Here is a 12,828-nt window from a genome sequence, read left to right on the forward strand (position 1 = left end):
CCCTCATCAACCAATTGGCCAGCAAAAAAATTAAGTCTGCTCCTCTCCCCCTTTGCAAGGAAGCACAATATGGCTGTAAAGGAGTTCTCCCTGGGAAGGAAAGGCTGCTGGTCAGTTTCACACCTGCCTTGTTTGTATTTGCGATATTATGCTTAAATGAATGTATGCTTTTCTGCCTTTATTGATATTTAAGGAGATACACACGCTGGCAATTGCACTTATTTCTCCAAAAAAGCAAGAAACGTGTCACACACACCCTCCTTCTCCCTTTCCTTGGTCCAGTCACTGCCTCTCAGCCCAAGCTACCTCACAGGGTTGTTGTGGGGGTTAAATTAAGAGGAGGAGAACCATGCAGGCCACTTTGAGCTCCTTGGAGAAAAAGCGGGATATAAATGCAAAAAATAAATAAATAAAATTTCAGCCCGTTGGGCAGTTACTTAAAACGGCAAGAATCCTCCCCTCTAGCCCTCGACTCCACCGCCTAACGCTGAGGCCGTCTACTCGACTGCCTATTCCACACTCAGAAGACATAAGTGCCGTCGTCCTTTTTCCTTTCTCTCTCCCACCCACCTAGATTTCCTCCCCTTTGACTCTTGCTAATTTTAGCCGCCTCCAATTCTTCCGTTCTCCGCTCCCTTCTAGTCAGGCGCATGTTTTGGGCGGCTGTGAGAGGCGCCTGACTGAAACTAAGCCCCCAAGCCAACATGGCGGCGGCAATCGCCATCGCGCGCCGGCCGCAGTGGGAGGTCCCTTTCCCTTCCCCAAGATGGCGATGCTGGCCGAACGTGAGTATGAAGCCGGTTGAACGCCCCGAGGGGGAAGAAAAGAGCGGGGGAAGCCGGCGGGGAGAGGCGCAACGAGCCAGGGAGCCTCTTATTCCTCTCTCGCTTCCTTCGATCGCTGTCAGAGCCCTGCTCCCCAACCGCGTTGGGAGAGCCCATAAGCACCCCTAGCCCAGCATCCTGCTTCCAACCGAGGACAGCTAGATGCCTCCTCGGGAAGCCCACAAACAGGGCAGGGCGGCAATAGCCCTCCCCATTAACGTTGCTGTCCTTGGGATTTTGTGTAGTTTTGAGATTTTCACTTAATGAACATGGGAAGCTGCCTTATACTGAATCAGGCCATCGGTCCATCAAGCTCAGTATTGTCTACGCTGACTGGCAGCGGCTCTCCAGGGTTTCAGGCAGGGAATCTTCCCCAGCCCTGCCTGGAGATGCTGGGGATTGAACTTGGGGCCTTCTGTATGCAAAGCAGATTCTCTAACGCTTCAAGTCTTTCTCCTGCAGCATGTGGTAGAGCACACACAATCTTCAGCAGCTCCATGTAGCGCTGGAAGAGCCTCCCTGCCTGAAATCCTGGAGAGCTGCTGCCAGCCTGTGCACATAATGCCAAGCTTGGCAGTGCGCTATGCGAAGAAGTATTTCTTTTGTCTGTCTGTCTTCCAACTTTCAGCTTCATTGGATATCCCCAAGTTCTAGTGTTATGAGAAAAACACTCACTTTCTCTCTCTCTCTGAACTCCATTCTTTCTCTCTCTCTCTCTCTCATAGCACGTTGCAAACAGAAATGGTCTGTGGATCCCCGGAATAGCATGTGGAGTAAAGATGAATCAAAATTTGGGCAGAAGATGTTGGAAAAAATGGGATGGTCAAAAGGCAAGGTAAATCTGCATCGCAGGAAATGAAGTGTGTACCTTGTGACAGTCAAAGAGTTACATCCTGAAATTAACAGCACTTGTATGGTAGAGAGAAGGTGATGCCAGCTTCTTTCTGGCAGACCTCCTATGTTAGTGACAGCTAGGTAACAGACAGAAATGGTACCGGCAATGCTTTCCTGAGCATAGTATTTCCATGCCAGCATTTCCATGCCAAGTGTCTGTTGGAGCTTTCATCTTATACATCCTTGCCAAATAACCTGTCCAGTCTTTTCTCGAAATCTTCTGGGGAAGGCCATCCTCCAACCTCTCCTTGCAATGTAGATTACTATGACAAATAAATATAAAAATCTGAATGATAAAGGAATAAGCTTTGCTATGTGGTGGAATAGCACTTACATGGGTTTTGCATGTGTTGATGAGTGGAATATTCATGTGTTGCCTGATCTTATGCTTCCATGACCCTTTTTACTGGGATGGCAAACCACTGAATTTAGTTCTGCCTCTGATTTATTTATATGTTGAAGGGGTCAAGCAGAGATTGAAGAGTTGGTTATCCCAGACTTAATTTTGTTTGCTCCTTGAACAAGTGGTAATGCAAATCCTGTTGGTTTGTGACAACTACCGTCCAGTCACAAAAACCCTTTTTAGGAAAGGTGATTGAGAGGGTTGTAGAGCAGCAATTGCACTCATGGATGAAACAGATTATCTTGACCCATTCCAGTCTGGTTCAGACCTAGTTATGGGACTGAATCAGCCTTCGTTGCCCTGATGGACGACCGCTATTGCAAGGACAGGGAAGTGCGACCCTGTTATGCTTTCTTGATCTCTAAGCAGCTGTTGACACCATTGATCGTGGTATCCTGACTTTATATCAGAGGCACTCTTTTACAGTAGTTCTGATCCTATCTCTGGGGTCGGTTTCAGAGACAGGCATTGGGTAATTGTCTTTCAGTCCCCTGGCAGTTGTGCTGTGAGGTGCTGCAGGGTACCATGTTGTCCCCAATGCTGTGAATTCGTGAAGCTATTGGGTACAGTTGTTGGGAGATTTGGGGTGAGGTGTCAGCAGTATGCTGATGATACCCAGCTCTGTTTCTCTGTAACATTTGAATTGGCAGAGGCTGTGCAAGCCTGCATCAGTACCTGGAATTGGTGGTGGGCTGGATGAGGGCCAATAAACTGAGTCTGAATCCTAGCAAGAAAGAGGCACTGTGGGTAGGTGGTTCCTGAATCCAGATAATTGGTCAGTTGCCTGCCTTGGATGAGGTCATACTCCCTCTGAAAGAGCAGATTTATAGTCTGGGAGTGCTCCTGGAGCCATCTTTGTTGCTAGAGGCCCAGGTGACCTCAGTGGTTAGGTGTGCCTTTTACAGCTTTTAGGCTGGTAAGAGAGCTGTGGCCATTTCTGGACTGAGATAGCCTTACCATTGCTGTCCATGCACCGGTAACCTCCAGGCTGGATCACTGTAATGCGCTCTATGTGGGGCTGCCCTTGAGATTGGTCCAGAAGCTGCAGCTGGTGCAAAACGCACTAGCTGCCCATTAATTCCTGGGCCAAGTTCAAGGTTCTAGTTTTGGTGTACAAAGCCCTATACAGATTTGAACCAGGATACCTGAAAGACCGTCTTATCCCTTATATTCCCAGTTGATCACTGTGCTCTGCAGGTGAAGGCCTCCTGCAGATACCACCTTATCAGGAGGTCCATAATGCACAACTTAAGAAACGGACATTTAGTGTGGCGGCACCTACCCTGTGGAATTCCCTCCCCTTGAATATTAGACAGGTACAGTCAGTTGCCTTTTTGGTGCCTATTGAAGACCTTCCTCGTTCATCAAGCCTTTTAAGTAAAGACTTTATCCCGGTCTTCATCTGTGTTAGAATTGTTTTTAAGAGTTAAAGATTATTTTGAAGACTTTTTTGTTTTTATGGGGTTTTTTGTTTTGTTGTTAAGATTTTTTGTAGATGTTCTTAGTGTTTTGTCACTTGTTTGTTGCCCTGGGCTTCTTCTGGGAGGAAGGGCAGGATATAAATTTAATAAACAAACAAAACAGCAGAGTTGTTATTTATTGGCAGATATCACAGTTCTGTAAAGGCCTGTGAATTTGCTTTATTTCAGCATCAGAACATTCTGCCTTAATAAAGAGACCAAGCACATTTAAAACACATTGCTTCCTGCAAAGAATCCTGGAAACTAGTTTGTTAAAGGTGCTGAAAACTGTGTGAGAGATAAACTATAGTTCCAAGGATTCTTTTTTTGGGGGGGATGTCATGTGCTTTAAATATATGGTGTGTACTCAACCTACATCTTTTTAATGTAAATGAGCCTTAAAGATGTGTCCAGAAGTGGGCTCAACTGCTGCCATAGGGCTGTAAGTTAACTTCAGTTACCTTGGGACTACAGAATTGAGGGGAAGCGACACACTGACCTCATCCATTCGCTAGGATGTCCTGCCTCCCAGTAAGAACATAGAGCGTGGCTCTGTGCATTGGCTAAAGAAGGAGCAGAACTGCAGGGGGCTGTGCTTCCTCACCACCTGAAAGAGCACTCAGCACCAACGACCGGTTCCCCTGGGACTGCAGAACTGAAGGGGGTGTGCTCTGGCCCCATTCATTAGCCTGGAGTTTAAGTGCTGCTGGTTTGTGTCTCGGTGAGTATATGTGTGAGTTTAGGTTAACATAAGAACATAAGAAGAGCCTGCTGGATCAGGCCAGTGGCCCATCTAGTCCAGCATCCTGTTCTCACAGTAGCCAGCCAGGTGCCTGGGGGAAGCCCACAAGCAGGACCCGAGTGCAAGAACACTCTCCCCTCCTGAGGCTTCCGGCAACTGGTTTTCAGAAGCATGCTGCCTCTGACTAGGGTGGCAGAGCACAGCCATCATGGCTAGTAGCCATTGATAGCCCTGTCCTCCATGAATTGGTCTAATCTTCTTTTAAAGCCGTCCAAGCTAGTGGCCATTACTGCATCTTGTGGGAGCAAATTCCATAGTTTAACTATGCGCTGAGTAAAGAAGTACTTCCTTTTGTCTGTCCTGAATCTTCCAACATTCAGCTTCTTTGCGTTGCTTTACTGTTACAACCGGTTGAAAACCGCCTTGAAAATCATTCATTTGAAAAGCAGGATGGAAGTCTTCGAGATAAACAAAGAAACTGCCAATGTGCTGCAGCCTCTTGGCAAAATATGAGATTCCCCATGGCTGATTTTTCTTCCTTGGCTTCTGTTTCTGATAGGGGCTTGGAGCTCAGGAGCAAGGTAACACGCAACACATCAAGGTCCAGCTGAAGAACAACACTCTGGGCTTAGGAGCATCTGTCAGCCAGGAAGTGAGTAGAGTAAATGGGAAGGAGGGCCAAACCAGACTCGAGTATTTAAATTCAGGTTTATCTGTTTATTTTGGAATTCGTATTCATCAAATGTGCATTTTCATGCTCTGGAGAGGTCCAAATCCTTCCTCGGGCTTTTAGAAGGAGAACCAACCGTGTAAAATTAGCAGATATGCAAATAGGGTTAATTTGCATTAGAAGGTTACAGAAAGTGGCTGGTTCTTGTGTATGCGTGAGTGAGCGTGCGCACATGCACATGGAAGATTTTGGTGTGAATGCTGCAATCTGTTGTTTGCAAACAGATTAAACTGCTTGTGGTTTTACCTGTGAGACAACAAATCGGTTCAAGCATCGTACCAAAACCAAGGTTACAGTTAAGGAATGATCTCTCAGTGTGATGTCTCAACTGAGAAACCATGGTTTGGAATCAGCTTGGCAAACAAGAATTGAAAATCATGGTTTCAAGTGGATTTGTCAAACCATTATTATGTCACGGAGGTGGGAGGGAATTGCAGGCCATGAAACAGAGCAGCTTGCCCCTTTTTGCAATTCCCTCCCACCTCTGTGACATAATAATGGTTTGACAAATCCACTTGAAACCATGATTTTCAATTCTTGTTTGCCATCAGCTGGCAAACTCCAGCTAGCGCAAGCTGTGCTTTGGGGCGACATCTGAATTTGATCCATTCTAACTTAAAATGATTAGTCACAAAAATAATTCTCCAGAAGGTAATACCTTTTCATTCTTTACCATTGCAGTCTCTCCCTTTCCTCCTTGGTGACCCTCTCCTCCTGTTCAGTCCAGGCTGTCAATATGGTGCCTGTAATGTGCCCCATAGAGGCCTTCACTAGCACCCATAGAGTACCCTTACCCCACTGAAATTAGGCTTGAATTATATTATGTATTTATTTATTTATTGCATTTGTATACTGCCCCATAGCCGAAGCTCTCTGGGCAGTTTACAACAATTAATTTTTTTTTAGCAATTCTGTTGTAGCGAGTAGAATAGGTTTGCAATGTGTTCTTGGTCGTATTGTGCATGTGTGGTGCCCACAACAGTTTCTCCAGTTTGCAAGCATGCCCACAGGCACAAACCAGATCGGTGACTTGCTTGCGTGATATTCTGCAGGACAACTGGATTGCCCATCAGGAGGACTTCAGCCAGCTTCTGGCAGAGCTGAACAATTGCCACGGACAAGACATCCCAGGTACAGGAATAAGCCTTGAAAGGGGGGCAGGTTGTTCCCCGTGAACCCACTACCCAAGAAACTTGTAATGTTGTGCAGTTCTGCCTCTTTGGCCACATGAGGGCACTGCTGCCACTTGTGCTGCAAGGCTGTGGTTAAACTTAAAACCCTGCTGCAAATGTACACACAGCAGAGCTTGGATAAGTTACTTTTTTAAAACTATAATTCCCATCAGCCCTAGCCAGCAATGGCCACTGGAGTGGGCTGATGGGACTTGTAGTCCAAGAAAGTAACTTTTCCAAGCTCTGACACAAGGCCAAACAGGATGAGAGACATTTTTTAAAAAAGCACCTGCAAGAAGGAGAGTGTTCCGTTGCATTGGGGAGGTGGTGCTGGGGGTGTTCACCCTTTCCCCTGCACCATTTTCCCAATCTTTAACCAGTGGCTCCTCAACTTCACCCCCGGGCTCCTTCAAAATTGTTGAGGGGTTTTGGTGGACCACCTAACGATTTCTCTGCCTCCTGTCACAATTTTGATACGCTGTGCTAAGCGCGATATGGTTTGTAATTGTAATTTGTATTGCGCCTTTTATCTCTTACATATCGTATTGTATTCCATAGAATTTAAATTGCAATGCAATAAATGCAATATAGGAAATAAAAACAGCAGTTAAAATACAGTTAAAAATCAATATGAATATTTCATGTGATAGATGTGCCATCTTCAGTCAGAAATCCACAGACATGCTGTGGACCACCTGAATGAAGCTTGTGCACCACACTTTGGGAGCCCCTGCTCTCGACAGTATCAGGAGATCCAGTTGCAGGTCTGCTGCATCTTGCCTAGCGTGACCCATAATCTCTCTCCTGGGAGTCACAGAAGGGCCAGCTAAGGTCCATAGCCTATTTTATGCGGTGTGCTGAAGATGTTTTAGGTGCGAGTGAATGGAGCAAACAGATGTTTGAGAATGTGTATCTTGCAGGCATTTGTTTTCTTTTTTTGAAAAAATGTAATTCCATTACAGTAGGGCCTCACTCATACGGTGGGTTAGGTTCCAGACCCCCACTGAAAAGTGAAAATCGCTGAAAAGTGGACCATAGCATTATTTTCCGCTTGCGACTGCATATACTCTGAAATCCTCCGTCGGCTCCTTTGCTCGTCCTCCCCCTCGCTCGCTCGCCCACCCTCCCCCTTGCTCACTTGCCCACCCCGTCGCTCGCTTGCTCACTGGCCCTCGTTATGGTGGGGAGCCAAAAAGGCCGCAACAAAATGGTCACTCAGGCACTGGACGTGTTGCCAGCCTTCCCCCCCCCCCAGCTGACCGGAGTGGCAGCTGCAAGGTCCAGAGAGACCACAGTGGTGAGTCCCGAGATGGGAGAGCCAGATCAAACCCTCCCCCCCCCCCCAGTCGACTGGAGCCGCAGCCACGAGCTCCAGTATGATCTTTCAGGCAGCTGCTGCAAGCTCCAGTTGGGCCGTTGTAGCAGGTGCCACCAATCCAACCGAGAGGGACAGAAGCTGCCGCCGCGAGCTGCAGGCAGGCACAGCAACAAGCGGCCATTCTAGAGCGAACTCCCTCTCTAGCAGCCTCTGCTGTCCCCCAAAAAACAGAACAGAGCTAGGTAGGTAGAAATGGGGAGGTGGTGGTGGGGAACCAAGTAAGCAACTACCCCAAACTACCTTAAACTGGCAAGGGAGCCTGCCGCAGATCGCAGGGAGGGAGCTGCTCGCTGGCCCACCCGTGCCTGCTTGCCTCTTGGTCCGGATGTGCCCCCGCACCCCCCCAACCCCAAAGAAAACCACCGTATTAACAGAACACCAAGAAGCAGAACACCAAAAAGTGGGGCCCTACTGCATGGAATTCCTTCCTATGAGGCATCTCAAAGCGATTAGCCATAATACCAGCAGTTAAAACAATTTCACAATTCAGATCCAATTCAGGTGCTGCTTAGGGTTTGTATTCAATGTTAGTTCTACTCAGAGCAGACCTATGAAAAATAATGGGCATTCTTCAGCCTCTTAATTTCAGGGAGTCTACTTTTAATATAACTTAGTTCAGGGGTGGGGAGCCAGTCATGCCCCCCCACCTGGGGTCCAGTTTAGTCCATGAGACCATTTCCCCCCAAGCCATGCCCACCAGCTGACATCACTAGTGACATCTGGCGATGGGTCGGAGGACAGGGTTTAATCCTACCTTGGCTGCAACATCCTGTTCCCGGCAGATGAGCAGGGATTAAAGCCCTGTGCAGAAATGCCTTTTGAAGCAGTTTGCGGGCATGAGCTCCTTCAATGACGCTTTTGCAAAGGCTTTAAGATAGCTCCTATGCTCCCATTTGGAAGAGGCTTTCCAAGTCTTCCCCCTCCCCCTTTAAATCTCCGCATCGCAGAGAATTAAAAAGGAAGCGCGGGGAGACTTGGAAAAGGCAAGGGATTTTGACAGGTGGGCACCCCAGCCCACCTGTCAAATTTGGCCCACAAGGCAGATCCTGCTGAGGATCTGGCCCACAGAGTCAAAAAGGGTCCCTATCCCTGACTTAGTTGGACGTGACCCTAGGATTAAAAAAAAATCTCCGCGTAAAAAGCTTGTTGAAAATGGTTGGAGGGCTGGCATCATCTGCAGCTTCCTGTGGGGCATAGTGGTGAGGGTGCCAGCACAGAACATTGGAGACCAGGATTCAAATCCCCACTGGGTGATCTTGGGCTCGTCACTGATTCTCATCCTGATCTACCTCGCAGGGTTGTTATGAGGATAAAATGGGGAAGGGGAGAACCGTGTGCACCACTTGGAGCTCCTTAGAGGAAAAGGTGGGATAGAAGTGTCATAATTAATAAATCAACCCAGGTTTGCCGCTGTGTAATGTGTGAAAGGGCTTGAAGTGACCAGAATGGCAGTTGGGAGGATGAAACATCTGTATGAATAAAGATTTGTGGCCCTCCAGATGCCATTGGACTCCTGTCATCCCCAGCCGGCATGGTCAAGAATGGTGGGAGTTGTAGTCCAACAACATCAGGAGGGCCTCAGGTTCCCCACCCTTGGCTGACATCAGAAAGCTGGGAGCAGAGGGTGAGAAGTGTTGCCGAGAGCACAAATGGAGAAGTGTTTCTGTCTCTCTTGAGACATCTCAAAATCCCTGCATGGAATGCACCTGTGTGTGCAGAGTTCACTTGCAAGCTGCCAGTGGATCATTGCCTGTGGCACTCGCTGTGTTTTTGATCACTTCAGGCTTCGTTTCAGGCTTTGTAATGAGCGTTGCTTCTGAGCACGTGTCCACATGCGTCCTGCTGACGATGCACGGGAGCAATTGTCCCACTTCACGACCGATGCTTGAGTTGTTTGACACTTCTTAAGCCCGAGTTCTTTCCTGCATAGAGTTTTGCCGTGTTTCGGCCAGCCCTCAAAACACAAAATGCAGAGCTCAGATATTGACTGGCAGAAAAGGGATATTTTTCTGCACCGCTCGATGTGCTCACTATAGAACGTCATGGGCTGAAAACAGAAGCCAGGAACGGGGGAAGGGAAGTCCTTCATCATGCCTTGGGGTGAATCGGAGGAAGAGCTTTAGTTCAATCCTTGCTGAAATGTAGCTGTACAGCCGTCTGGAAGTTACCCTTTGCTGCTGAAGTTAACGTGCGAGTAAAAAATATAAGAAGAGCCCTGTAGCCGGATCAGACCAAAGGGGGCCCATCGAACCCAGCACCCTGTTCTCACAGTGGCCAACCAAGTGCCTCGATGGGAAGCCCAGGATCAGGGCCTGAGCGCAGGAGCACTTAACCCTCCTGTGGCTTCCAGCAACTGGTGCAGTAAAGCCCCGCTTGTCGGTGCCCTGCTCTTCAGCATTCCGCTAATACGGCGGCGCCAGCGGGGTGATCAGCTGTAGCGTGGGGAGTTCCAGCTACCTGCTCCAGCTGACAGCTATCAGCTGGAGTGTGTGAGCTCCCTGCACTCCAGCTCATCGCGCGCTCCAGCTGACAGGGATCAGCTGGAGCACGAGAGCTCCCCGCGCTCCAGCTGATCAGCTGTAGTGCACGATCAGCTGGAGCATGGGGAGCTCAGACACTACAGCTGAATAGGGCCCCACTTTCCGGCGGTTTTTGCTTTTTGGTGGGGGCCTGGAACGGAACCTGCCGTATGAGTGGGGCCCTACTGTATTGGGAAACATACTGCCTCCGCCTATGGAAGCAGAGCATAGCCATCATGGCTAGTAGCCATTAGCCGTATGCTCTATGGATTTGTCTAATCCTCTTTTATTGCCATCCACTTTGGTAGCCATCACCGCCTCTTGTGGGAGCAAATTCCATAGTGTAACTATGTGCTGTGCGAAGGACTTTCTTTTGTCTGTCCTGAATCTTCCAACATTCAGCTTCACTGGACGTCCACGAGGTTCTAGTGTTATGAGAGAGGGAGAAAAACTTCTCTCTCTCCACTCTCTGCATGCCATGCATAATTTTATACAGTTTTTATCATGTCACCTCTGACTTGCCTTTCCTGTAAACTAGAAAGCCCCAAATGCTCCAACTTTTCCTGATTATTCTGGTTTCCTTTTTCTTAACCTTTTCCAACTTAACAGTATCTTTTTTTCTTTTCTTTTTTTTGAGGTGAGGTTGTCTGAAACAGCTGGTCTGAATGCCCCGTGAAAGCACATATGGGGGAGGCTCTTCCAGAGCAGAGTCTGGCCACCTCACCTCCATGCAGCATGTTCTGTTTGTCTTTTCAGAGGCTGTGCCGAAGGAGGAGAAAAAAACCTTTAGCCTTGAGGAGAAGTCCAAGACCTCCCAGAAACGGGTTCATTATATGAAATTTGCCAAAGGTAAGGCAGACAATAATGCTGGGGAAAACAGCAGGGAGTAGAAAAAGAGGAAGGCCAAACAAGAGATGGATTGACTCCATCAAGGAAGCCACAGACAGACCTGAACTTACAAGATCTGAACAGGGTGGTTCATGACAGATGCTATTGGAGGTTGTTGATTCATAGGATCGCCGTAAGTCGAAATTGACTTGAAGGCACACAACAACAAAAGGCAGAAGAAGCTGAACCAAATGCAAGACCAAATGCCCCCGCACTGAAAATCTTCCAAAGTAAAGTCCTCGTATAGATCCTGTATGGAACAGCAGTCTGGGGCTGGGAGGACTCTTACCTGTCCAGCTTAGAGGCTATTCAAAATAGTTTCCTGAAAAAACTCTTGCGACTACCCGCTGGTACCCCAGCGGCGCTGCTTCGAGCAGAGTTCGGCCTCCCCCCTGTTAAAGCCCATGTCCATTGCACCTTGCTTAATTTTGGGGGATCTATAAAAATGCCCCAGCTAAGCTAATTTTGAAATCCTGTTATGACATAGCTTCTACGGATAAGTTCTGGTCATCCAGACTGTCTAGTTTGTATCACTTGTATCATGTCTCCGCACAGATTTCTAACCTCACCAACTCAGCAAGGTTGTGCGAGGCAATCTTTCAGCATTGTGCATGGATAGATAGATTGGCTATTATCAACTCCAAATTTTCCAAGTGGTATGGAGTATTTAAACAGGATCACTTCAGAGTGAGGTATCTGGCTTACCCTATATCAATAAATCTTAGACAAGCTTTTACTGCAATCAGATTTCAAACGATGCCAAACGCAGTCCTGCTCGGATGCTGCAATCAGGCCGCATGGTGTCAGCGGTTGTGCATCTGTGGCACTATGGTAGTTGAAGACTTGCCCCATTACCTGTTGGTGTGTCCTTTGTATATCCACCCCCGGATCAAATTTTTGAGTGGCCTGTTAAAGCAGGGATCCTCTCAGGATCCACATACTATTTCTTTTCTCTTATCCAATAAGGATTTCATGATTACGTATAGGGTTGCCCATTTCGTCCTTGCGGTGCAAAAGCTCCGGGCGAGGAATATTGCAGAGCAGGCGGGCAATTGTCCGGGGCTCGGTCAAGGGTAGATGTCAGGTATTGCCTATGGTTTGACCAGTGCTGGGTTATCGGAGCCTTGTTGGTGCTAACGCTTTGTATTTTATGTATTTTTTAGTATTTTAACCTGAAATTTTAAACTGTCTGTAGGTGTTGTTTATGTTTATGTGATGCTATGGCCTGTGGCTATGCAATAAAACTGACTGACTGACTGACAAATGCAAGACCAGATCGCCAGAATCCTCTCCCAGATGCAAGGACTCCTGTCAATCAGGGCTGTGGGTTTTCTGGAAAATTTTGAATCAGGAGGTTTTCTGGGAAATTTGCTTTTCAAAATCATTTGGGGCCCCAAACAGCATGTTTTGACCTCCGCTTTGTAAGCAATTCTTATTCCCCAAGAACACAAGTAATTGTTTCTTTGTCTTCACTGCAGGAAAAGATCTTTCTTCCCGAAGTGAAGATGACCTGTCCTGCATTTTTGGGAAACGCCAGATCAAGAAGACACATGTATGTGATTCTTTTTTACGTCTTCCTATTTTCTTAGGCATTCATTCTCATTGTAAGTGGTGTTTCCCTGTGTAGAAACTCTACATCCGGGCACCAGCAGATGCCATACTTGGCCTGCAGTCCTGTACCATGTGGAAGTGAGGCTGCATGCACACCATACGTTTAAAGCACTTTATTTTCCCCAAATAATCCTGAGAGCTGTAGTTTGTTAAGGGTGCTGGGAATTCTAGCTCTGTGAGGGGTAACCTACAATTGCCAGGATTCTT

The 12,828-nt window shown here is 47.5% G+C and overlaps 1 protein-coding gene across 2 annotated transcripts in view; it reads left to right on the forward strand.

Annotated features, from left to right (window-relative positions):
• Positions 1-694: 694 nt before the first annotated feature.
• Positions 695-12,828, forward strand: part of PINX1 (PIN2 (TERF1) interacting telomerase inhibitor 1) — a 63,002-nt gene continuing 50,868 nt past the window's right edge. For both annotated transcript variants that reach the window (XM_061625810.1, XM_061625812.1), the window contains exons 1-6: positions 695-785; positions 1,550-1,659; positions 4,883-4,975; positions 6,106-6,184; positions 10,879-10,971; positions 12,489-12,562. In XM_061625810.1, coding sequence (XP_061481794.1) covers positions 767-785; positions 1,550-1,659; positions 4,883-4,975; positions 6,106-6,184; positions 10,879-10,971; positions 12,489-12,562 — 468 coding nt within the window. In that variant the 5' untranslated portion in view covers positions 695-766. The remainder of the gene's footprint in view (positions 786-1,549; positions 1,660-4,882; positions 4,976-6,105; positions 6,185-10,878; positions 10,972-12,488; positions 12,563-12,828) is intronic.

The sequence above is a fragment of the Rhineura floridana genome, chromosome 4 (assembly GCF_030035675.1).
Source record: "Rhineura floridana isolate rRhiFlo1 chromosome 4, rRhiFlo1.hap2, whole genome shotgun sequence".
Taxonomy (NCBI): domain Eukaryota; kingdom Metazoa; phylum Chordata; class Lepidosauria; order Squamata; family Rhineuridae; genus Rhineura; species Rhineura floridana.